The sequence below is a fragment of the Mastacembelus armatus genome, chromosome 23, assembly GCF_900324485.2.
Source record: "Mastacembelus armatus chromosome 23, fMasArm1.2, whole genome shotgun sequence".
NCBI lineage: Eukaryota > Metazoa > Chordata > Actinopteri > Synbranchiformes > Mastacembelidae > Mastacembelus > Mastacembelus armatus.
The window spans coordinates 12,194,884-12,221,240 of NC_046655.1; the positions used below are offsets into that span (position 1 = coordinate 12,194,884).

The 26,357-nt window shown below is 41.0% G+C and overlaps 1 protein-coding gene across 9 annotated transcripts in view; it reads right to left on the bottom strand.

The window, feature by feature from the left end:
• The window catches only part of magi2a (membrane associated guanylate kinase, WW and PDZ domain containing 2a), a 155,641-nt gene that overhangs the window by 75,995 nt on the left and 53,289 nt on the right, over window positions 1-26,357 (bottom strand). Inside the window, exon 1 of one of the 9 annotated variants that reach the window (XM_026326477.1) lies at window positions 7,159-7,391. The exons of the other annotated variants lie outside the window; for them this stretch is intronic. Within the exon in view, the coding sequence (XP_026182262.1) occupies window positions 7,159-7,180 (22 nt within the window). The 5' untranslated portion in view covers window positions 7,181-7,391. Of the gene's footprint in view, window positions 1-7,158; window positions 7,392-26,357 lie in introns of those variants that run through there. 9 annotated transcript variants of the gene reach the window in all.

Consider the following 26,357-nt stretch of genomic DNA (forward strand, 5'->3'; position numbering starts at 1 on the left):
TGTCCAATTGAGTGACAGCTGCAAATGGCCCTGAAAAAACTGACGGATAGGTGGGGAAAATAGCTGAACTGTCATCTCCAGAGGGCACACAGGCTGACAGGCACAGAGAAGCTAGTTAAACTAAAAGCTTTGAGGTAAAGCTACAACACAAGCTGCTGTATAATATAATGCATGTATTAACCTTTGTCTGAGATGTGGTGTTGGAGAGCTCTTTAAGTGTTGATTATTAGAGATAAGTGATCAATCAATAGTTGGCCAATTCCACAACATCATGAACAACCACTATCTGATTTCATGCTGCACAGTGTTCAGTGAAGATTTTCGTCATGTTCTCTTAGTCCCTGCAATATTAAAAACCAAAACCTGTGAAAACAAAAGAAAGAAAACATCTAAACTTTAAACCCTGTAGCTACAAAAAGCCTTTTTGGGTGAAGTTAGAGAAAGAATATATAAATCAACATGTGTCTGAAGTCACTGAACTTTTTCTTAAAGTTTCATCAAACCATTTTAATTCTTTACAAGTAAACAGTTGTACAATGAGAAATAGAAAGTGTTTCCTGAATATAGCTGTGATTTATATAGTCAAAAAAAAACATCTAGCCAACAAAACAGCAGGTAAAATAACCACATTCACTAATAACTGAGTCCATTTAATTATAGAAAGAGAGTGAACTCAGTTCAAACCTCATCTCAATCAGAAAAATGTAGCGTGCATGTTAATGTGCTCAAGTTAGTACATGGTGACTTGTTCACATGAAAAGTGTAGAGACTAAAAAAAACAACGGGGCAGAAAACCTAAAAGGAGGACACGATACGCAGCATGAGCGCTCAGACAAATAAGATCGACTTTGTGCTGGTAGGATCTTGCTCTAAATCTTGGCCTTGATGTTTTTCTGTGTGTTTCTTTTGTGTGTGACAGTGTCTGTGCTGCGCTGATTTCTTTGCAACACAAAAGTCAGACAAAAGGCCAGAATAACAGCTGAGACTAATTAGGGCAACCTCTGGGTTGTACATGGGAAGATGAAAGAGAAGGGGAAACAAGTGAGAGCTGGAGAGAGGCTGAAGTGGGTTTTTAATCTGATACAAGTCATTCCAAGTAATCTGTCATTGTCCCTGTCTGAAACGTCGCCCTCAGGTCACTGAACATCCACTTATCAGTAAAACAACAACAGAAAAAACAAGTGATAAACCTCATCCTTTAGCTGAAATATGAGTATATGAGAGATGACACTTTCAGATTACATCTTTCGTCCAACACCTAAAGAATTCAATTTTGAGAACAGAGAGGAAACTCTAAATCTTCATACCTGAGAAGCTGAAACAGGAAAATGACAAATAACTGCAGCAATTAATCGTTTATCAACACTGCGGTCAATTATTATGCACAGACTGATAAGTCAACTAAGTGTTTCAGTTGAGTATGCATGTCATTGCCGGAGCGAAAAACAATTATGCTTATGCCAACAGAACGACAATGCATGCTGATGCTCCACTTTAATTTTAGTTTTCATTTATCTACAGTGGTTAAAGGGTTTGTAAATGACATTCTGTGTCATGGGAGAGGCTGCTTGCAAACTCCGACAGGGAGAGCTACACAAACAACCTTGGAGAGAAAGAGAGACAGCAGGAGGGGAGACAAACAGGGGAGGAGAAGGGGTTTACCATCACTTTGCCCTGTTTTGATCAACTATTGAGCAGGTGAGCTGTGTGTATATGACTTTGGAAACAGGGGATGGTGGGTAAGTGAGTAAGACATATAAAGGCTGAAACAGAGAGGACAAACCTGCTCCAAATCTATCACACATCTCCCTCCAGCCAGGTTTCATTACAGTCTAACCTCTGCTAAACCCGTAACACAGCTCTTTTTTCTAGCCCAGCGTCCTGCAAATGATGGTACCACTGCTGTGCTTTCAGGAGCTTTTATACCAGGCTGGGCTTCATTTGCCCTGCACTATACTGTCTGCTCCTGGGAGAGCAGGCACCACTATTTTAACATGCTGTGTCAGTCTGAGTCTGCTGCTGCCATGATAATTTAGCAACTGTGTGTGAAAGCATATGTGAAGATTGTGTGTATTCCTGCTTAAGCATGATACAACTAGTATTTCTGACATGCTACACGGCTTTATAAGCAAAGCTAAACAAGTCTTCATGTCCATCTGCTTCTGCTACCGAGCATTGCCAGTGTGGAAGTGTGAGGATCCGGCTTTGGAGGAATATGTTTAGAGGTGTGTGTGAGTTGGTGTGTACTTTTTATGTGAGTGTGAATGGGATAGTGAGACAGAAACAACAGAATGCAGAGGATGCATTTGGGAACGTCTTGGCAGCCGTCTCAGCCGCCGGACCAGTGAACAACAGTTGATACTTAACAGTGAAATTCTTCAGATTTGGCAGCGCTGAGAAAGAGAATACAAACAGAACACCCTGTGCTAATGTTTGCAAGGAAAAGTATGGGTTTATTTTATTCAAATAAATGATATATATTATTCTATATGAAAGCTATTTGTTGTGACTGGATTATTTTTGATTTATAAATAAATAAAAAAAAAACAATGCTGGCTGCATCTTCCTTTTCTCTGAATTATTGAACATTGAGTATATTTTGAGTTTTGGACTGGTGGTTGGACATTTGAAGAGATCTCCACTTTCACTTGCTGTTATAGATTAGTGTGCTAACATTTGATAATTAGCACTAAACACGATAGACTAAACACACAGGTAAGGCTGGTGGGAATATCATTATCTTTGGTTATAAACCAAATGATGATGCTGGTGCCAGATAAAAGGTGAGGGATCACCAAAGTTATTGCAATTCAGACCATTAATGTCCGTATGGAAATGAATGGCGATTCATCTGCTAGTTGTCTGGTGTGGTGGACACATTATCATCACTGGAACGATGCTGCTAATGTGACAAATAATCAACACATCTCATAATGGTTCAATTATCGTGAGTTGTTGCCTTAAATTTCTCCTTGAAAGCAAATGATGAAACAAATCATTTACTTCTCTTGTGTTAATAAGTCCTTCATTTGCCTTTTGACAGCCACTGTTCTCTCTGCCCTTATCTCATTACAGACAGAAATATGATGATTTCTCACAGGCAGCCATAAAAAAATCATCCACAGGTCGAAGGGGGGGTGTACGAGTGAAGGTTAACTACCTCTGTTCACAGCCACACATACGTGTGCTCAGGATTTTATAAGCACTGAGGCCAGGAGACCAAAATCTCCAGGCAGACACCAAAAATACACAGTTCACAAAGTTTTATACTTTTTTGCATTTTGGTCTAAATATATATTTTTTTACCCTTTTCCACAATACACACACACACACACACACGTTTTTCTATGAGGAGACTTCACTATCCTCACTGGTACCTACAGCCCTGCATCTACTGCACATGAAGAGCCAAACGGACACACACACACAGGAATCCCATGTAAGATGTATTGAAAACAGGTGGGAAGGAAGTTTCGTTCTTCCCGTCACCCTGCTGTGCTGTATTAAAAAAGAAACAAGAATCAAAGAGAAGGGTGGGCTTCATCTCTTCTGGTTGACAAGGCTATTGTTCATTGTCTGCCTCTCTTTGATAAGTACATGCTTTCAAAGAAAAGAGCAAATTATGCAAAAGCACTCCAGAAGCCAAGGGGCCAGCATGTCACTTAGCCTGTGTTCTAAGAAGTATGCCACCCTCTCTCATTTACAATGAGAACTGCAGGTGGAGTTGGCATCGAGCGCAGGTGAAGAGTTTTCGCTCAAAGTCACGGTACGCTAGACGACCTCCGGGCAGAACATCTGGCAGACTGATGTGGCAGAGCGCGGGGAGGGAGATGTGCGAGGTGCACAGAGACTTTGTGATCTGTCACAAATGGCGTAAGACTTTAAATGTCTTGATGGGTCATCACCGATGCTTCAGTGAGCAGCGATTATAGAGCACCGTCCCCATCCACATGGGTCGAACTACGCAGACAGACTGGGACAGAAACAGATCTGTGACATTTGATGCTAAAAAAACAGAAATAGACACTGGAGGCAGACAGACCCATATCAGACAATTAGCTTCCATTGCTGGATTACAGGGGACAATGACATCTGGGGTTATTTTCTAAGGCGTGGTGTTTAACCTTATTATAGCTCTCTAGGTTGTAATACAGAGTGTTCATTACCTCGGCGGGGACTAAAGTTTGAGGTCTGACAGATGGATCACTATTATCTGTTATTTGCCTTCCTCTGTCATTGAGGGGCAATTTCATACAGTTACAGGTGTATCACAAACCCCAGGCCTGCCACTGGTATGACTAAATAGATGGTATCAACATACCCTTAAAAACCTAAAAATTTTGATGACTCACCAAATCTTGTAACTACGTGTAAAAGAACATCAGTGGTCAGTGGGAGTATGTATACAACCATGTGTCGAGGGAACTGGGTGTGAAACACAGGCTGTGGCAATAAATCATTTTTATCTCTAATATTTTTTTCTTATTATCTTTTATACTAGTTTGCTAATCATACAGAGATGTCAGCTTGTGGAAATGTCTTAAAAAATGAAGATAAGAATCCAGGCAGCCTATTCCTAGTGGGAAAATGCTGCAGAACAGAAATGTGTAAATGTAAGTGTAAATATGCACAAATGTAATATAAATATTCTACCAGAGACAAATGATGTGAATTCAAATTTGCAGAGGCATGGAAAAAAAAACAAACAGCCAGCATATGCTCCCTGCATAATTTCCTACAGTTTACATACTGGTTTTGCATCATATTTGGTGTGAAGTGAATTTAACTGTCGATGTCTGTCTCAAAGCCAGGAAACCAGCAGCTTGGTGGAGATCTGCATGGAAAGGTGAGAGGTCCTGAGCAGCTCACCTAAAACAATGATCTGTGCTATTCCAACACGTGCAGTGGGAGTAGTGTCTATGTCACATCTGGCTTAAGTTTTCTAAAAAACACAGATTTATTTCTGCCATGAGAAAGTGCTGACACCAGACTACAGAGGTGAGGTTCTCCGCTAACTTGGACAGAGATAAAGAGGTAGCATGTTATATTGTAGCTCCTGCTTTGTAACACTGTAAATATGCCACTGAGGCTGAGAACAGCGGAAGATTATGTCCTAGATTTTACTAAGCATGAATTATGCTGAGAGGACGACGTCAACAAGGCAGCAGTGCTGCTTTATCCAGGCTGCCTGTTCTTCACCACATGTTCCTTTGCTTTTCACTTGGTGTTAATGCGCTTGAGGGAAGCTAATGAAAACCTAAGAGCTTAACAACTGCACAAGCACACATTTTTCTCTCTGACTCTCAATCAAATGAAAAGCTTGGCTCTCTGAAAGGAACACTGTCATGAAAAGCAATCTTAACTGATTGCCATTTCGCCTGCATACTCCGAGGCAAGTCCGCTGTCGGCTACGGAAGTAAAACATCCAGAGAATCTGAGGACCGGTCCTTCTGGGAATGCAAATGAAGACAGAGAGATCCATTTAACTATGCATGCACACATACACACTAAACAGCATTTCTCTGTCAACAAGAGCAGGCAGAGTAATAGACCATGAAGAAGAAAGGAGTGGAGAACAAGTGAGGCTTTGATGTGGAGTGACGGATGGGCCCAAAGTAAGATGACGCCTTTTTATTACTAGTGCCTTCAAACAGACAGGAAAGGGAAAGGGAACCAGGAGGAAGAACCAAGATGAAGAGAATAAATACAGAGGAGGACTTATAGACGGATGCATGGTGGATGAGAAGCTGCAGAAATATGAGGATGACAGGGGAAAACACTGGCTGCTGGAAGTGTTTTAATGTCTTGCTTTCACCCTTTTCACAGCAGAAAATGATTCAGCATGGTGACCAAGCAGCTGGGTGTTGAAGATTTCTGAATCCTAAAGAGAAACCAAAGACCGAGGAGGAAGGAGAGACAGGTGACACCAGTGAGTGTCTGACGAGAGGGAGAGTAGGAAGAAACTATTAGCTTCAGGCTTAAATCATTCATAGAAACCGTTGCAAACATAAATAAGCCACAGATTAAATACCCTCACATGCATATTTGATGGCTTACATCCGAGCTGAAAGCAAAAGCTGCATTAGTTGGCTACTTGAAGCTCATGATTCAGCATAGGAAAAACACAGTCATATTAAATTAATGAAAAGACCCAGTGGAAGTGACAAAGCAGCAGGGGTTAAAAAAGGGGGCTTAGCGGTTCCTGCTGGGCCTTGTCGACACAGTGTTCACACCGGTGCTGGATCCTCATCTGCTTTGACAGCGCTCATATAGAAGCCATTACACAAACATTTCCTATGGGGCTGACCACAGAGCGAGAGCTGTAGATCAATCTGAGCTCCCCTCAGTCCCAGCAGGAGAGATGTCAAGGAGATGACGGAGATACAGACGATGAAAAACACATAGTGGGAAACTACTTTAAAACTGAGATTCAGTGAGAGACGACCACACGGAATAACAAAATAAAAACATTAAAATTTTGAAAGACATGTTTTTCACAGCAACATAGCACAGCAGCTGTATAATGTGAAGGTTCCTTGTTTTCATGACTTCTACTGTAAGGATTCAGGTCCACTGAACAGAAAGGGGAAGTGGTTTAAAGCTCATTAACCTGTTGCTCATTAAAAGTTTATGCAAAGTTTAACCTACAGCTGAAACCAACAACTATTTTTAATTACAGTATTTTCTGGACCATAAGTCGGACTTTTTTTTCTTTCTTTTTTTTTAAACTCTGGCTTGTCAGTAATATTGTCAGTAATATTCTGATGCAACTTATAGTCCAGAAAATATGGTAATTAATTTGCTTATTTCAGTAGGACGGGGAGCTTTTATCTATAAAATATTAAAAATGGCCGCATTTCATAAGAAAAAACATTTTCCAGGTCTTAGTTTTATCCAACCAAGAGGTTTAATTAACTCCACTTTGTTATAATTGATTATTATTTTATTGTTATTGTTATATTATTTGTTATAATGAATATCCACTAAATTAGTATTATCATGTACAATAAGCTGACTGTTTGAAAATGAATCTAATCACCACCAGCTTTATTTTCTGACAATTCAAACCATGAAATCTGTCTGACATGTCTGAGCACTAGAGTAGATAAAAACTTACAGTAAAACAGAGTAGAAACTTTGTAAGAAGTCTCACATTACCTGACGCAAGTTGATCATACATCAAGTTTGAGTCCAAGCCCAATTTACAGAAAAAACACTGGGGAAATCTGATCTGGAGCTCCTAGAACACACTTGCTGAAAGGAGAGCAGGAGGTGAGGTGGGTGATCAGAGGGTGAGAAAGTGAAAAATAACAATTTAATAAGCTCATATCCCAGAAAAAAGGCAGTAAAAAAGAGGCAGGGAGCAGCTTGTGAGAGTGCTGCACAGCAGAATAAACCCTGACAGGTCTAAATGAATGTTAGCCTTGGCCAGGCCTCAGAGCTGAAGGTCTACATCTCATCACCTGAATAATTCACCTGCTGGGCTACTGATTCACCCCTCAGGCTCAGCGTGATATAACCTGATTCTGCTGCTGCCTCTGCAACAGTCTCATCATCGTCAGGATTGAGGCTGTTGGTCAGAAAAAGTAAAAGTCCCTGGGAGAAGAAATATGACTTTTCTATTAGAAAGCCCAAACAGGATTCAGGATTGATATCCAGTGGTTTCAGCCCAAGAAAGTAAATCTTTCCGCTAAGCTTCATCCAAGCTGAAAAACAAATAATTACAGTGTTGAGTAACTGTACTACTCTCTCTGACAACTGCAATTTCATGTAAATTTTAAAGGAGTTGACTGCAATTTACCAACAACCCTGATTTATGAGATTCACCCAGCACTATTCATCATGACTGGTTAATGCAGCTCTTTCCTGTCGCAGTTTAGATTACACAATAAATATAGAAAAAAAGAATAATACAATTACTTAACTGGCTAATGATAGTTGATGATCAATGATAATTTGGTCAAAGGGTTTAAGTCAGTATTGTAGTGTCATTACAAATCCAACATTAGCCAGTCACTGTCCACCTGATATATGATGCAGTGGAGTTGATCTCTGTGGATCAATAACCTAATGGATATCTATGGGGAGCTCGAAGACTTAGTGGCATATACTTTGATATTTAGTTAGACTGTTACAGATGCATCGACTCCTAAGAAGCAGGTACCACCAACACTAATTCTAAGTATTTTATATACACTTCACCCACTGTTCCCTATCTTAGCACTGGCTTCTCACCAGATTAATGGGAGAGGAACAAAGAAAAAACACGTTCTGATACAAACATTTCTATTTATTGTTTGGACTTCTATCTAATCTTAGCTTTTTGGTGAAAGAGTGGATCATTTTACCTTCTTACCACAAGAGACGAGAAGCACTAGTTTGGTCTTTAACAATGTAGTGCATGTTATGAAGCAAATATCAGCTCTTAAAACTGGCCACAGAGGGGAATCAGCACCTCTCTGACACTGTGTCAAGAAGCTGCTTCATTACGACTTAATAAAGACGCCTTTTTTGGCACTGCTTTACAGGTATGGCAAATAAGCCCATAACTCTCACAGTAGTTCACACAAAGTCCTATACAGCTGTATCGAGAGAACTGTTCTCCATTAGCCCTTTATTCGTCTGTTCTTCTGATTCTGAGGTTAAAATAGATGAAAGCCAAATGTGCTTGTTAAACTAATATCGCTGTTACTCTTCTGTAGACGGATCATTTCCACACCAGCAAACGTTAAAAGCTGCACGAGACGAAGCCGTGAGCTTGTGTGCATCAGTTCACTCGCTCCCTACAGTGCTGATCAAACAACCCGCGTTTTCATAACTGTTATGTGATGCTCTGATGAACATGGCTGCTGTACACATCATCAAGGCTTTTAGATAAAAGAGCTGAAATATCTTCAGGAAGACAGGCCAAAGTGCATGTGATTAAAAGAAAAGTTCAAATATAAAGGGAAAGGATGGACGTGACAGCAGTGCACACATTTATCGCACAGACGAGATATTAGTTGCACTCACTTATACATGTTAATAAAGCTTAACTGGAACTTAGTTCACCAACTAAATCCAGGCAGAACTAGTACAAAAAAAATGGCAATAAAAAAAAAGCAGAAAAAGAAGAATTTCTTTGAGGCAGAGGCGCAGAGTTCACCACAACACTGGAATGTGCTATTTAGCAGCCAGAGAAGTGGAATTTCTGCTGCACTCAAGCACAAGAATCTGGCAACAAATTACAGTGCACACGAAGTGAAACAAAAACGGTTTGACATCAGGCTTGAAAGGAACACAATGGCATGCAGGCAAAACAACACAGCGCAGGAGGAGGATACAGAATACTAATCATTGGGATCATTGGCAAAGTGTCAGCGTGAGGTAGACGATGAGAGAGCAGCGCCTGAAACTGCTGACCAACCATTGTAATTGCTCATCCTGAGTCCAGAGGGCAACGGATTTATTAAAATAATATCAACTAATCAATATATTGACTAAACATTACAGGCTCTAATTTTCACTGATTGATGAACACCAAGTAGATTCAGAACTTCGACGTGAGGTGGAGTTTAATAATACAAGTCCTTGCATTGGTTTTTCTAGAGTATAACTTTTAATAGTTCTATTTAAGTCTGCTAAAAATGTAATAATAAAATGGCCTTTTAAATCAAAGACATTTAAAAGTTTAGACCTGCTTTGAATTTAAATTGAAACAAGTCAGACTCAAAAGATTTTGAGATGCGATTATAACTTTTTTTTAAATCAAAAACAAAAGGAGACATCTCAGAAACCTCGTCCATACCTCTTTACATATGCAAATGTTTCTATTGTGTTGTTATGACGCGAACACATCTACAACGCTGCATTTCGGGGATCAGTTCATACAGAAACCTTACCAGGCCTGCTCTGCTGCAAGTGAAAAAGAGTGAGTCAGAGAGTTAGGAAGTAGAGCACCCAGTTGTCAAAAGACATAACCAAGACCAATGCCAAGGCCGCATTCAGTGGAAACGAGGCTCGACATGCATTTTTCACAGAAGCACAAAGTACTTGACTTTTGGATGGACCTTTCCTTCCTCTCTGCTCCTTTTCTCCTGATACGGGTAGAGAAGGAAAGAGCAGGGGAGCACGTCAGTTCTGCAGAGGTAGAGAGGAATGGACGAGGACGTGTATAGCCCAGCCGAAATCATCCCATCCTGCAATCAGGGCGTAGCACAGGAGGCGGAGGCTTGGCCAGCACATTAATGAAGGTTTCTTCTCTGTTTATCACCGTTTCCCATGAAAAGACAAATTTTACCTCAGACATCTGTATCCACATTGAAGCACAGCCAAAACATGCTGCTTAGATCTTCTGATGTAAGAGTTCAGCCTCCAGTTCCTCTTTCCTCTGATTATACCAATGTCACCCAATGTGACAAAACCAGCAGGGAAACAACACAGCAGGCATTAAACCACACACTGTGGAAAAGGTCTAGACTTTAAAAAACCATGGACACTGTGCTTATAATATGACCCATAAGAATAAGAAACTCTTAAAGCATGACTGTGCAACTTCTGAGAGCAAAAATAACACAATTTACTCTCCAAATTAAAAGTTGGACTCAAAAGCAATAAAACGCAATGCTGCTCAATTCAATACACCCAAGGGGTTTTGCTGCTACAACCTTACTTAGTGTGGTGTGATGCTTACAATGGCTAGTGTTAGCAAAGTTTAAGTAAATACTGCTGTACAATGCACATTGCTGAGTCACTTCATTGACTTTATGACTCCTGCAATTGTGTACAATATAACATTATCCCATCATGTTCATTTGTAGCCAAGGTGGTCACTACTCAGCATAAGTCTTGCTTTAAGTCACTGCTCACCTGAGCTGTTTTTAAGACCAAGTCAAGTATTCATCAGAAAATTGTCCAGTCAAGTCTATCAGGTATCTGCTGACAATAAAAACATCACATCATGTAAACATTTCCACTCAAAGCTGTTTATTCGCTGGTAGAATCATGTTGTCACGTCTTCATTAATTCAAGTCTACAGATGTTGCTTGCCGACATTTCTCCACTTTTTTTTGCAACCAGAAAAATCCATGTTTAGGGAGAGGGGGTAGACGTGATGTCGAGGTGGGGCAAGCATTTGGAAACCACAACAGCTGCATGAGACAGACTAAAAAAAAAAAAGACATCCATAAACACACCCTTAATTCAGCCTTAATATCTTATTAGATCAATTAAAAAGTGCCACATCATGGAGCTACCTGGTCACCGAAGGGTTAAGGTGGTGACCATGATCTGTAATGTCAGCTAAAGCAGGGACCTTTGTTGACTCTGGTTCCCCGTCCCTCTCTCCCTCCTCATTTCCTTTCATCTTTCAACTTTTGATCTAACAGAGGCAAGAAATTTTTAAAAATACTTCAAGGACAATAGATCATCAATACATCAGGACGAATGACATCAGCTGCTGAGACTTTAATCTCCTCCGGAGAAAAATGTGTCTTGATTTGTTCCTCAAGAGAAAATTTGTGCCCAGCTTTGTCTTCTGCACAGCCAATTGATCTGTGGCTGCCTGCTGCCGTTAATCTTCCACCTTTATCCGAGCCAATCAGTGGACCAAACTCGTTGATAGTACGGAACATTGCGGTATCGTTTTACACACTATTCCTAGATCCCCAGGTTCTCTGAATAAATAACACAAGGTGGCCTGTCCTGTTTTAGGGGCACTATTTCCTTTCACACAGTTCTTACAGCCACTGTACAGGCCACCAGACAGGGACACACACATTTAGGTGGCTGTATTTACACATGACATATATATTGGCCCAAAACACTATATTTTTATGAACCACGCTGTAAAAAGGCCTTTACCTTTAACTGCTGCTTCTGTAGATGAAGTTTAGGTTTGCTCCTCGATGGGTTGCAGCTGAAAGAACCATAAAAAAACAAATGAAACCTCAAGGAGGAGTCTCTTAACTGTGGCTCCCCTGCAAGCAACACTAAAAATGCTAAGTTTATGGCTCTCGCCCTCTTCCTTTCTCCTTTTAGCTTCTGAAAGCATCTTCCTTTTCCTTTATCCGCCTCTTCAACAGGCATCCAGCCTTTTACTCTCCCTCTGCTGCCAAGGAACCTGCCTCCTCACCTGCTTCATTTGCTATCTACTCTCTCTCCCTCGTTGCTTGTCCAACTTCATTCAGCTTTCTTGCATGCCTCTCTGAGTTCCCCTCTTCTGTTTGATACACACATAGTCACACAACCTTTCCAGCAGTCCAGGTAGTCACACAGAGAGTCATTCAAGGGTGGCGAGCAGACTGGTATCTGATCACTGTGACTGATGTTCTTGTTAACTTTAAAGGAACAGGCACCTAAAGGACACACCAAGGACACACAAAAGACAAGACCTCATTCATCAAATTATGTCTAAGTTAAGTTGTGGTTAACAGAAAATCTGAGTGGGCAACATCTTCCATACTTCATCTGAAAATACTATTTATAAGGAGAACGTTACAGGCTTTCAAATCTTAGGGATGCAGCTGCACTTTCCTGCATATTCCACATTAATGTCATTCAGTAATCATTTCTCAACTAACTGCACATGCACAGAGACAAGCCAGCATGTATCCAAATAAAAACGTACTGCATTTACTAGATTACTAAACAAACATAGGCCTGTATATCAAAATCTCTGTGAGCTGTACCTGTGAACAGTCCTCTTTAAGCTCCGTTATTGGCGTTTGAACATTTTAATGCGACATATGCTAAAAGATGTATTTTGCAATGTGCACAGCAACTTGTGTATTCATCAACTTGTGTATTCATCAACTTGTGTATTCATCAACTTGTGTATTCAGCGCAGCTACAGAAATGACCCTTTCTACTTCTGTATGTGTTGTATCTGTCTTTTCACATTCAGACATGCTGTAACATACATTGTTCGCCATCAGAAAAACCATCAGCTGTAGAGAAACTGATAAACTAAAAAGCTGAATGAGCTAAAGTAAATAAAATGAAATCTGCCCATTTAAGTTTGCACAGTTCCTGTTTTCTTTTTGCTTTTTTTCTTTTCCTCATTGACATCTGCTTTATTTTATGAAGCATTATCTCCTTCTCATGAATATACAAGCACTATTTGTTTTCCTTGCTGAAATAAAGGGATTAATCAAAGAATTTACCACACATAAACAGAAAGAAACAGACAGCAGTGTCTAATACACACTTGATCAAATAAAGTGAAATCCTTTGTTTTGTCCAAGTACAGCCGTAATGCTCCCATACATCTTGAGCGGCAGCTTATTGGCCCTGAGCCTCAGCAGTGAATGGAAACGGCGTTCGTGCTCTGTTCTGTTCGCCCTTAACACAGATGGTATTGGTTTATGCACAGCAGCTGACCTTGTGTGCCTCAGACAAATGAGTCCCAGCCCGAGTTTCTATTGGGAGCTGCTATTAAATAGATCTGTTTACTGGGTACTGAGGGTTATAGACTGCATACTATATGTGTGTCTGTCTTTGTACAAAGATCATACACGTCCATGTTTCACTTTGTTTAGAAAATCCCTGAACGCTGAAGAGCTCTTTTCATTTAAATGTGACAGCGAGAGATGAGCAGGTGAACACCGTACAAAACAGAGAAAGCAGATGGAAGTGAGGGAGCAGGAAAACGATTTGACAGAATTCCCATAAGTTATCACCAGCAGGTATTTATAGTCCTGGCACTAGTGTCCATTTATGTTGCTGCTCCAACCTTGAGAGTCACTGAGCAAAGTCTGAGCAGAATATCTAATGATTAGAAGAAGCAAAACAACAGCAAAGCTCAATGTGCTATCACTGTTATTACCTGCTCATACAGCCCAGTGCGGCTGCCCCCTCCCTCCCACTCCGAGTGGCTCTCAACAACAGAACAGGCATGAACCAAACTGGAACAAGGACTCAACTCCAAAACCCCTGTTAGCTGTGTTACAGCTGCTGCCCAAAATATGAGCTCAATCAACGTGTGAGAGGACACTTCACATCTCTATCCTATCATCTATACCTATTTTTACAACTGGGCAAATTGATTTATTTATATATGCAAACATAGATTAAAGGCACAACGTATAAACAGTAAAATATTTTGCAGCATCTAGTGGTGAGATAGTAAATATTTCCCCCTGCCAAACAAACGTACACAAGGGAGAAAAAGCTGCTATGATCACTTAACAGTTCATACTGACTCTCCTGTGGTTGGTTTTTCAATCCCGTGTTTTGTTTTGTAGGACACACGTGCCAAGGCTAATATACACAGTTCATACTAAGTTTCTTTTTCTCATAAATATTGGAGTAGGCAGTGCAAACAGAAGAGCTTTGGATGTCGGTGACAGACACATGACTGCTGGTAGAGAACAGGCCACATATCACTGCACTGTATCAGGGTATTACACCCTCAGTGGCACAAAGATACATTAAAATGAAGCACAGGCTTCCACACAAGCCACATAAACTCACACAGACAGGCATGACACCACTAGAGGTCTCTTTGTATGAAGGAGGTGTTGCACTGTGGAGAGCTCATTTCTCTCAAGCAGACTCCAGGGAGAGGGAGTGGATGGAGGAGATGTGAGGACAGGACCACTCTCTGGAAGTGGAGCTCTCTGACAGAGAAACAAGGACAGCAAACGTGAGTGGAAGCTTTAATGTCCACCACAGCAAGACTTCCTTTAAGGTTTCTGAAAAGCTGTGAGGTGCAGCAAAATCAAATGGTTCTTTGGAGAGAAGCTGGACTGATTATTTCAGTCCAGTTTCCTGTTCAAAGCACAATTTTCCACTACAAGGAAGCAGCTGGATCAGTTCCAGAAAGCCAGTGAAGAGTGTTCTGTCCAGAAGGATATCTGCTAAATGTTCACATCAAATGTGCACTTCAGATCAGGAGCTTAAATTTTAAATCAATTATAATTACTGATTTCCCGTTTAAAATTGCAATCAACCACAAATAAGGTAAAACAGAAGTAAATAGTAAATAGAATAGTGAAATATAGCGAACATATAAATATAGATACTTTCAGGTTTTGAGATGACTTTGTCATATGACATAAAATGCATTAAATAAGATGGACCTTGCAGTAGTCTGGGATTTATGAGCGTGCAGCGAGACTTGTGCCAGTGATCGTGTCAGACAGTGTGGCTCCCCGTTTCATCTGCATTGTATTGCATAATGACAGAGCCCGGCTGTTATGTAATCGCTGTTACTGTGGGGCTAGCCTGGTTTTTAATTGGAAGCTGAATTAAGGACCAATCCAACCATAAATAGACTACTCTGTGAGGGAAAGCATAGGGAGATAATCATTTTTAATCGAACTGGGGAAATTTTAGTGCATGAATTATAGTGAGTTTGTAATATGTCGCCCTTGGGGGAGTTCACACTGAGTTTCAATCCTGAGTTTCAGCCCTGCCATGGCGTAGACTAGTATAATGGACACTGTGACATAAATTAGTGGTTTAATTTAGAATTGAAATTGCAGTTATCCGTCACTGACTCAAAATTTTAGAATGGGGTTAAATTATCTAGACATTATACCATCTCCCACCACTAGCCATGTATTTGGTGTACTTTCTCTAAACCTCTCTCCGTGTGTGCACAGTAAGTTGGTTTAGACGAGATGCTGTAGAGAAGCTTGTTTGTGTGGATGTATTCCCACTACTCTAACGTTATCAGGCAAAAGGCTGGAGAGAGCACTGGACATCCAGGTCGAGACTGTTTTCTGAGAAAACAGAGAATTTCTGATTTGTGATGGTGAGACAGGAGGCAATGCCAACTCTGAGGAACAAGGGTCAAGAATCACTGGCGGGTACGACATCTACCACTGCTCTGTATGTTTACAAATCCTTGTTTTGCAAATTGTATGTTTTATGTATGACAGAGCCATTTAGGTAAAATCTCTAATTTCAACTTGTCAACAATATTGCAGTTATTTTCCGTAAATACTGTTTTATTTCAATCTAGAAATTGTTTTGTCATAGCGTGCCGGTTGATGTGCAGTGCTCGAGCGTGCGGCAAAGTCTTCAAGTGTCTAAAATATGTAAGCTGTGCGTGTGTGTGAGAGAGAGAGAGAGAGAGAGAGAGAGAGAGAGAGAGAGAGAGAGAGAGAGAGAGAGAGAGAGAGAGAGAGAGAGAGAGAGAGAGAGAGAGAGAGAGAGCAGCACTAAGGGAGATACAAACAGTGAAAGTGTGTCAGTGTGTGTGGGCTCATCAAAGAACAGCAGCAGGTTGAATCAACTCACGGGAGCCATGAAGAGCAACATACATTCATCATTAGCTCCTCAGCTGGAACACGACACACACACACACACAGACACACACACAGACACATATACGCAATGCATACAACAACTATCCACTCTCCTGCGCACAGTGTCATCAGTGAAACCCTCTCTGATCAGTAATCCTCATAGACACCACAGTGTCACCTTCAGTCATCACTATGGCAATGGCCTGAATTCCTCCTTGTGTATTTCTATGCATGTGTAACATGACAGTGTCTTCTACTCTACAAGTATAAAAATATGACTGTGTATGATGTGACTTTGTCTAAACAGAGCCCGTTCCACATGTTCTCAGGTTGCAGCTTCCAAATGACTTATGGTTGATCTGGTGTTGAGCCAGCAGAGAGACTGTGGCTGGGTTTCTGTTAAGTACAATACACAGAGTTTAAGTGTTGAGCTGGGACACAAATGGAGAAATCACTCATGTTCTACACGGCTTTTTGTAACTACGTAAGAATATCAGTGTGCATCTCATGTTTCACCATTAAATCAAGTCAAAAAGCCAAGAAATTGTTTTTTGTCTTAAAAAATAACTTTTGAACAGAGACTTTTTATAAATCCAGATGATCACTGAATAACATTTCCAGAAAGCTCAAAGACTCTTCTATGTGAATAAAAACTGTACTGTCTGCTGAGCAATTACAGAGACTTTTAACTCAATTTCCAGTTCTGCTTCGTATCCCCAGAGCTGGAAATGTCAAACCCCTCTGGCTGATTGGAATGGCAAAAGAAAAATGATAAATGTATTATTTTGTCTTAAAGTCTAAAATAATAGAAACTGACCACAATATCAACAAATATAACTGATACTATGTTTTTATTTTTGGCTCAAGCTGTAAATTGATCAACATATACAAACTAGATTAAGGCGATAGTCACGAAATAGGGAACCATTTATTGTACAATCAGAGTGAAGAACGTAAGTGAACTTCAGGGTTTCAGACAGAACAGACGCTTCGCTCTGCGATTTGAGCGTAACGCTAACAGATAAGAAACACGGACTGGGGATAGCTACTTCCAGCTTTGCTGCTGGAAACATAGGTCAGCAAAAGCATTTAAACAAGCTTCTCCAGAGAGAAGTCTTAGTCCATTATTCATGTGTAGCACAAGTTTACAATCTGTATGTATAGTTAACAATGCTCCTTCTGCTTTGAACCTGTGATCCCATTAAACAAACAACAGCAACAGCAGCATCTCTTTGACACTTAATGGCTCGCTTATCCATGCATGTTAACAGCATTAATATTGATTGCAGCTGCAGTGCACTTAGCCATTATGCACACTTTAAACTGTGGCCAGATTTACAGGCCCAATATGAATTTCTTCATAGTGAAAATGCTGCTTATTGTCAAATTAATTTACCTCAGAAATGTTTACAAAGTGCTCTGAAAGGTTACCGGGAGATTAAATAAATCTGACTGATTGCCTGACATTTCAATGTATATGAAAATACTTTAAAACATTACAATTAGAAATAAATCATAGAAGAAAACATCACAACACTAGGTAGAGCCGAAAATTGCAAAACAATTAGGAATAAAACGAAGAGCAGTTTCTTCACATAGTTTTCCTGCACATGGCGGCAGATATGCCATCTGACTGTTGAGTGGGCGCTCCTGCTTTTGAGGGAATATCACCTGAGACTCAACAGTGAAGTGTGTGCAATTACCATCTCTGGGGAGATATTATATGATATTTAGGCTGATTAGATCCACTGTTTGGCCATTGTGACTAATTTTAAAGGTCAAGCAGAAGCAGCGGCGGTGTAATGTGAAGGGTGGAGGTGTGTGAGGGTTAAAGGCTTTAATCGCTTTCTCTCTAACCATTAACCAAGAGTTGACACATGACTGATTTTTATGAGTCACATGTGCTCCACCACTAAGAGCTGGTCAATGGCTCAGGAAAAGGATAGTCAGAAATCAGTGTGAGGAAAAAGTCTTCACTTTAATGCCTGTCGTGGCTCACTGCAAAATTCCCTTCGACCAACATGCAACAAATTCTATAAGCTGGAAAACTTTGCTAAGTCTTCATCAGCAAATTAACACAGAAAATACAGTATTACACCAACAGTGTTCCACCACAGGACGTCTCCAAAAGGAATGATCACTGTTTAAGGAACTTGAGAGGTAGGGCTTTATTTGAGAATAGGTTTATCACAATTAAATTCTAAAGTAGAAAAAGGTTGTTTGACAAGAACATCTTTGCTTGTGAAAAGCAAAATCATCCTGAAGGAAGATTCTTAAGGTTGTAGAAGCAGAAGAAATCCACTTTCCCCTGATTCAGCGGTCATACGGCAGGTGAACCTAATCTTAAACATCGCTCTTTATTCACATATGTCCCAGAACAAAATCATTACCAAGTGTGTAACAGCCAAAGCCAAGTTCTTCTCAAGCGTGTAGATCTTCACATCAGGAGAATGAAAATAAATGAAATGCCTGTTCATTCTTGTTATGTCTCTTCTGCCTTCTGTTCCTCAGAATCGAACACAATAATACTCTACCACCTGTGCTTGTTGCAAATTATCCTTTTACACCACATATCTAAATATCAGGTGTCTGATGCCTGGTTCCCCATGCTGCCAAAGGCACCCAAATAAGATGTCTTGTTCCATCTGGGAGTTTATCGATTGCTGCTCCTTGAGAAAACATTTGATTTCTGCGCCAGGTGGTCCAGGTAGGCAATGTGTACTTTAATGATCTTTAGGGTGATGGTGATTACGGAGGGGGAATGAGCTTATAGTCCAACAAACCTCCACACACCAGCACTGACATCACGTCTGTCTCCATGGCAATGTGGAGGAAACGTAGGCTGCTGGTGTCTGGAAGCCGGCCGTGTGAAGAGAGCAGGAGAGACGGAGACAGACAGAAAGAAAGAGACTGTCGGAAATCCTCTAGGAGAGGCGTGAAGGAACATAGTGTCAGGAAGCTACCAGCACTGAATACTAATATCTGAGGTTATAGATGGACCAGCAAGCACGTGCACACACACACACACACACACACACACACACACACAGACACACACGCACGCAGACACACACCAGTCAGTGGTGTGTTTGCTGCCACCGTGTCTCTCGCAGTTTTGTCAACAGTCAGTCGGTATCAAGTCCAAAATAGCCTTTGAGCACAAATGTCATCAGAGCCAACGGTGACATTAAAGCCTATTGGACTAAAGCTTCAGATTGCTCCATCGGCCACCAGAGGAGTGAGAGAAGAAAGACAGAGGCAGGGAAACGGAAGAACAGATGAATATGATAACCTTTCCTCAGATCTGACATATGTTCAACATACCATCTTTATCACACTCAGCTTTCAAATGAATTAATGAGAAAGTCTTTGGATCATAAACAACAAATACATGATTGTGTAAGTGAGTACAACCTCACTCAGTGTGTCACACAAGCATTTTTTGTTTTTGGAGCTAAAAGCTGTGAGAAAATCTCTCTGATTTATTTGTGCAGAAAGGTTCATTCAGTTTTCAAGGGCCTGTCCTTAAAGTCTAAGCCAATAATTTGGAGGAAAGGCAGAAATATGCCCTTTGGGAGATGCATTTTGTGTGGGTTGCAGATGAATGGGTAAAGGACATGAAATGAGAGCGCTGTAGCTATCGCAGATTTCAGAATGAGTTCTCACATGGAAATCAACAACTGTTCTCACTACTGAATCTGTTTTCAGAAGAGCTCTGAACCCACAAGAACCATGACACATGCTGTGCAGCTAAAAAACAAGGCGGGCCCTTGGGTTCAACCTCCAGAGGAGTCGTGAGACAAACCACACAATGTGATCTTCTTGTGAATTTCTCAACAGCTTTGACCTATTTGCGTAGTAAAGTCACCCATCTAAATATAGGTATTGAGGGGGATAGAGAGAGACATGGACGAGAAGAGAGAAGGAGGCAGATTTATCAAAGCATTTTCTGGTTGGGCTCAGCTCGAATTAAATCCATTTTTTGAGCAACAGAAAAAGGCGGAGAAGGAAGGTGGTGAGGAGAAAGCAAGACAAAGGAATAAAGGAGCACAACATAATTAGCTGAGGCACAGATCAGACTGAGCAAGCAAAGCAAACAGAAAACTGTGGCCTACCTGGTGTCACATGTTCTTTGACTGCAGCACTTTCGGTCTGCTTCCAGCACTTTTTACCTGCAGTTGCTCCCAATATCAGCAGGCTGCTAAGAGTCTCTGAAGTACAGAGCATGTTGTTTCCATTTCTGGGAGGGAATGTTGAATTCAGCAGATGGGAGACTGTATTGTACCTGTTTACTGCACCAAACACTTTGGTTGGTTCATCAAAGTGCCCTCCACATGCTGCCTCTTCTTCTTCTTCTTCTTCACTTCTAGAAGCATCGGGTTATTGATTCTGCTGCTTTGTTAGCCTCTCTCAATAAAAACAGCACCTTTTTCATTTCGAGTTGTTGCATTTGAATCTTTATGTGTAGGTGCATAAACGGTATGTATCTACATGTGCGTGTGTCTACATAGCTGTACAAATAAGCTTTTTATATTTCTGCTGTGAGACTTCTTGTGCATGTGTGTGCATTTTTTATCTGTGTTGTTCTATCCCAGGCACAATGCTTGTCCACCTAATCCAGTCCCACTGCTCTAATTGGCTAACTGCAGCCATTTTCTCTGCTTCGGGGAGCGTGGAGATTAGGGTGAGTGTGTGCTCTGAGCTGCCCAGAGCCTAAATGAGTCACGCTGTGGGTACAGTGTCTCTCAGAGGGATAGATGGAGCACACCCACACACACACACAAGACTACAAGACTAGACCGGCGTACTCCAGACTCTCCACAAGACTGCTGTGATAGAATCGCCATGTGACTGAAACATGCAGAGGTGGAGATTTCGATGCTATTTCATCTGTCTGATGTCACAAGCTGAAACTCTCCCATCAACCTTTGCAGGTTTGTGTGTCTGCGCAGGCGAGGACAGAGTTCATTCACCTGAGCTTACCTGACTCCTACTGGGAGGCATCCTGCTCTCGTGTAAGCATCAATAATGAATGTAGCCTGCAGCTAAACACCCTGTTAACACTATTCACAATACTCATAGTCCAGACATGTTTCTCCACACATTACTACTGTGCTGTTCTGCTGCAGGCTCAAAATGCAGCATCAAAGATGTGTATCAACTACACAGTCCTGCTCTAACTTCCTTTTTCATCTATCACAAGTCCCAGTGACTAAAAATCTACTTTTATGCAACAAATGATGTACAAACACTAAATTCTGACTCATACATGTTAGATAATAACATGGTAATGATAATAAGTGGAGCATAGTGAACCTAACATAGTGGCCACTGGGTGACTACTACCAGCAGCAATACAACCAATTAAAACGGTGGATTTATTTAGATGGAGTTTCCAGCCAACACTTTTACTCTTTCTCTTACTCTTCAAGTCGCTGCAGATGATGTATAGAGCAGCCCCCAGCACAGCTCCAGAACAACCTGAACTTGCTCATTCAGATTTATGCGTCTTCGTGTCTGACAGCTGGTCTTACCATCACTGTGTGGCAGGAAGTCTTAATCCAAACACTTTCTGTTTAGTTCCTTCATATGGGATTAGTTTCCTAACCCGATTCAGTCACCGAAATCACCATAAACAAACAAACAAACGTCCTGCATGAGCAGCTCCAGAAATGATAACATGTAGGCACAGCCTCATGAACAATGATCCCAGCTGCAGTGAAAAATACAGATGCTGCACTGAGAGGAAAAGCAGCTCTTGATGCATTTCTGCTTACAGGTTGCAGGTTTAAGTCTGTTTATTAACAGTCTTCTGTTAATAAAGCTTTAAAACACTCACTCACACACTCATGTACATTTAATGTTCCCATTGCATTTTTGTCCAGTTTTTATATTTTTCCCTCACAGAACTATCGGAGTACGCAGTGTAAGCAGAAGAGCTTTGAATGTTGGTTGACAGGCTCTTGACTGTTGGCAGAGACACTGTGGCCTGGCAGGAGAACAGGCCACATAACACTGCTCTGTATCAGAATATGATGCTGCCACTGGCACACAACACATATCAGGAATGAAGTTGTGCAGGCTTGACCACCATCTCTGCACAACCCACATGAACTCACACAGACTGATAGGAAACAGCTAGAGGTCTCTCTTTGCATGAAGGAGGTGTCGCACTGTGGAGAGCTCATTTCTCTGAAGCAGACTCCAGGGAGAGGGAGTGGTTGGAGGAGATGTGAGGACAGGACCAGTCTCCACTGTCCTTGTTTCTCTATCAGAGCTTAGCTTCCAAATGTGAGCTGAGCCTTTAAAGCTCACCACAGCAACACTACTTTTAAGGTTTCTGAAGCAAAGTCAAATGGCTCAGGAGAAAACACCCAGAAGGTGCTTACTGATCATTCCTGTTCAAAGAAACCGCCCCACCACAAATAAAGCAAAAACATCCAAAACGCTTGTTTCATTCAAAGAGCATCTATTCTCAATTAGTAGAGGGGCTGTGAGTGAAACTGCATTTATCTGCTCCAGTTTGAGAAGAAAATGATCTATTTACATGTGTGAGTATGTACCAGGAGAGGTACTAGCCCTAATCCCATTAATCAGCATAATTGGCTCATAATTGGCTCTCATCAAGTCCCTACAGATGCCATCACTCAAGCCTCAACATTACTGCCAGACATTTCAAACACCGGCTCAGTCTCCCTGCAGAGATGATACCGGTTTGGTCTAATTTCTGCTGTTACCTCGCTCACATGCAACAATGCAGGCGTACAACAAATTACATACTCCGTCTTGCTGAAAGTCTCACTATTATCCAGTAAACACACAATGAGTAAATCATTTGCAGAGACAAACAATTACTGCAAACTCAAAATCAACAACCATCTGCCCAAGTATCACAAAAATAACTGAGAGGATTTAATAACTTTCTTACAGCGTGTGTGTGTATGAACACACACACACCTGTGTTCCGACATATGTCTGTAATGAAAGCAGTCATGCACACACCTTACTCTGGTCACAGACGTGTGTCCCCTCTGGGAATTTCTCTTCCTGAGCACTAACATGGACACGGAAGCGAATGCATCAGCCACTTAACACCAGGTTGTGGTTCTCAGTTTATCTCAACACAGGAATAAAACTCAATGATTCCAAGTGAATTCTTTGATTTTCTCATCAAATCTGATCAGCTTTAGATTTGAACATTTGTGTCTTTTAGAGTTTTGTTAAGAATCTGTAGTTAGAGCCTGAGAATGAGCAGCATACAATATGTAATGTGAACATAAGCTGCTCTGATCATCATTTTTCTATTAATGATGGCTGAATTCCTGTTCAGAGTGACAAACCCACAGAGTTCACACCCAGCTCAGCTCCTCAGCTTTATGGAGCATTTGAGTATCTTTCAGCTCATTGTGTTGCTTTGCACAATACAATTAAAAAATTTACTGGGACATTCTGATCGCTGAAGACGACATGACATGACAAACCAGAGCTTTTCACTAGCAAATGAAGGGTTGAACTCCTGGACTGATGTTAGAAAGAGGTGTTTCTTTCTCTGACAAACTATCTGAGCAGTCAGCAGCTCACGGAGAGGCTCATTAACCAGGTTTCAGTTTATTACTCCCAGATTTCATGTGGCTACAGCTCATATGATCTGCTGCCAGGGGTGTTATGTGTCAATGTTATAGGTGCAATATGTAAAATGTGAACAATTTAGCAGCATCTAGTGTTGAGATTGCAGAATGTAACATTGTGAGCCTCTTTCACACCCCACCCCATTTCCAGGCCTGAGGGATGGTTTGGTGGCTGTCACCTTTTAAACAAATGGGATTCCCTGTTTATAGAGTTTGGTTTGTCCATTCTGGGCCACCGTAGAGACATGGTGGCAGAACATGGCTGCCTTGTGGAAGGTGACCTGCTCCCTGTATAGAGACACTCTCTTTTAAGATTAAGAAAACGGTTGGTATTTACCGATTACACACTAATGATAACATAGTATATCTCGTGTCTCCTGACAGATCGCTCTAAGTATTGCACATTGAACCTTTAAGTAATTGTTAGTACCATCTAAAAGTGAGATGCCTGCTACCTGAAAGCTTTGGACACCGCTCTGCAAACAAAAAAGACAAACGAGCCTTTGAAGATTTCTTAAGAGGTTTGCCAGCTCTAAAGGAAGCTGTTTTAGATTTTTCTGCCAACCTGGAACTGGATCCAAAACAGAGCCAGCTATTAAAAAAATAAAATAAATAGTGTGCCTCACTTTGAAGCCTATTGGAGTACATGTCTGTGCTTGAGTGTATTGTATGTATGTGCGTCTGAGGAGGTGTGTTTCTCATGTCAAACAAGGAAATGCATGCTTGCTCCTTGTTGATCAGTTTAATAATCTAACCTTGAGCAATCAAAGCATCTTCCTGTGCAATGGAGCACATTGCTAAACAAAGAAAACACAATGGAGGAGCAGAGCGAGGAGGGAAGGAGGTAAGGGAGAGCTGAGACGAGTACACTGCCAGTAAACTGAGAGCCTGGAGTTTTCTCTGGTGGGCGAATGCTCAGTTTATCAAAACAACCAGGAAAATAATGACACTGCAAAATTTCTCTGGTGTGTGCAGGAACAAAATGAGTGCTGGCATGCATTTTGTGGAACTGGGTGAGAACATGAAAATTGTGAGCCATGGCAAGATTACAGTGAAACAGAGCAAAGCTGAGAAAAACAAGCCAAACCAAAAGACTTCGGAGAGATAATTCAATTCACCACAGTGCATCGTGACTTTGAGGTCTTGAACATCATTGCAGTGAATGGATGCCAGTACCATGACCTCAGGCATTTAGATTTGCTACTACACCAAGGACAGCGGGGTTGAAATGCCCATAATCAGATCAGCTTTGGTCTGTAGCAACTAAATATTCTGGGAAGAAGGTACTGAAACCTACTGTAGCTGAAATATAACGTACACCTGAAGCACCAAGAGAACAGGTGCTATCATACAACGAAAACTCAGCAAAAGGCAAAATTATATTACATTAGAATTGAAATTTTACTTTTAATTCATTCAAAAATAAAAACCCAAACAGGTCATGTCTAACCTGCCGCTGAATATTTAGCTTAAAAAAAAAAAAAAACCTCAAGCTGCGGAATATAGTTTTATTTTCCTGTGTGCCTTTGAATCTTCTCTTTGCTTTTGCTTGGTTTTCTATTTAAACTGAAAATGGATAACTTCACTTCACTCTGACATAAGAAGAAAAAAGACCTGGTTAGGTTATACTGAAGTCAAGAGGAGAACTGAAAGAACACTATACACTTCTTGCACTTTGAGCAACTTGTGAGAGAGGGACTCTAAAAAAGTGAGTACATGATCAATTGACTCCTTTAACCTACAGAAGAAAATTCATTTCCATGTTAAAGTTATCTAATTAATGGCCATTTCCACCCTCAACAAAAATATGGGATGTTGGACAAATATAAATACTGGAACATTATTTCTATTTGGGTCACACTTCAGTGTGTGTGGCTCAGGCTGCCTCAACCAAAACTCCCACCACAATCACTGGTCGCTCCTTTTATCATTTCAGTTTCAAGAAGCACTTCAACAACTGAAGCTACACGCTGCTTCTTTTCAGGAACGCTTTCCTATTAAATGACTCAGAACTGATCAAATCAAATTGAGCCCATCTGTTCCCCATGGATACATTAAAACTGAATGAAGAAATAAATAAATATGGGAAGGGGAATCTCAGGAGGCAGGACACATTCTGTAAAAGAGATTAAACCAAAATCTCGTTCTTTCACTGTATGTACTGACAAAAGGAAAAGGTCAGATTCACATTCACCAGTAGCCTCATGGTCGATCAAGCAGCTGTGCTTGAATTAGCACCTTAACTTGTGGGAGAGCTACTGTGTGTTGTGATTAAACTTTAGAAGATGATACAACAAAGCAAACAAACAATCTGAAAGTGTTTGTTGCCTGTGCAACGTGCAGGTTTTTCTGGGTAAGCACCAAAGTTTTCTGTAGCCCGTTTCTTGACCAAGACATTTGCTGCATTGCACCATGCACTTTAGAACAAAACAGGCCAGCATCTCACACAAGACCTGCTAGATTCAATTTCTCACTGCCTCTTAAGAAACATCTAGAA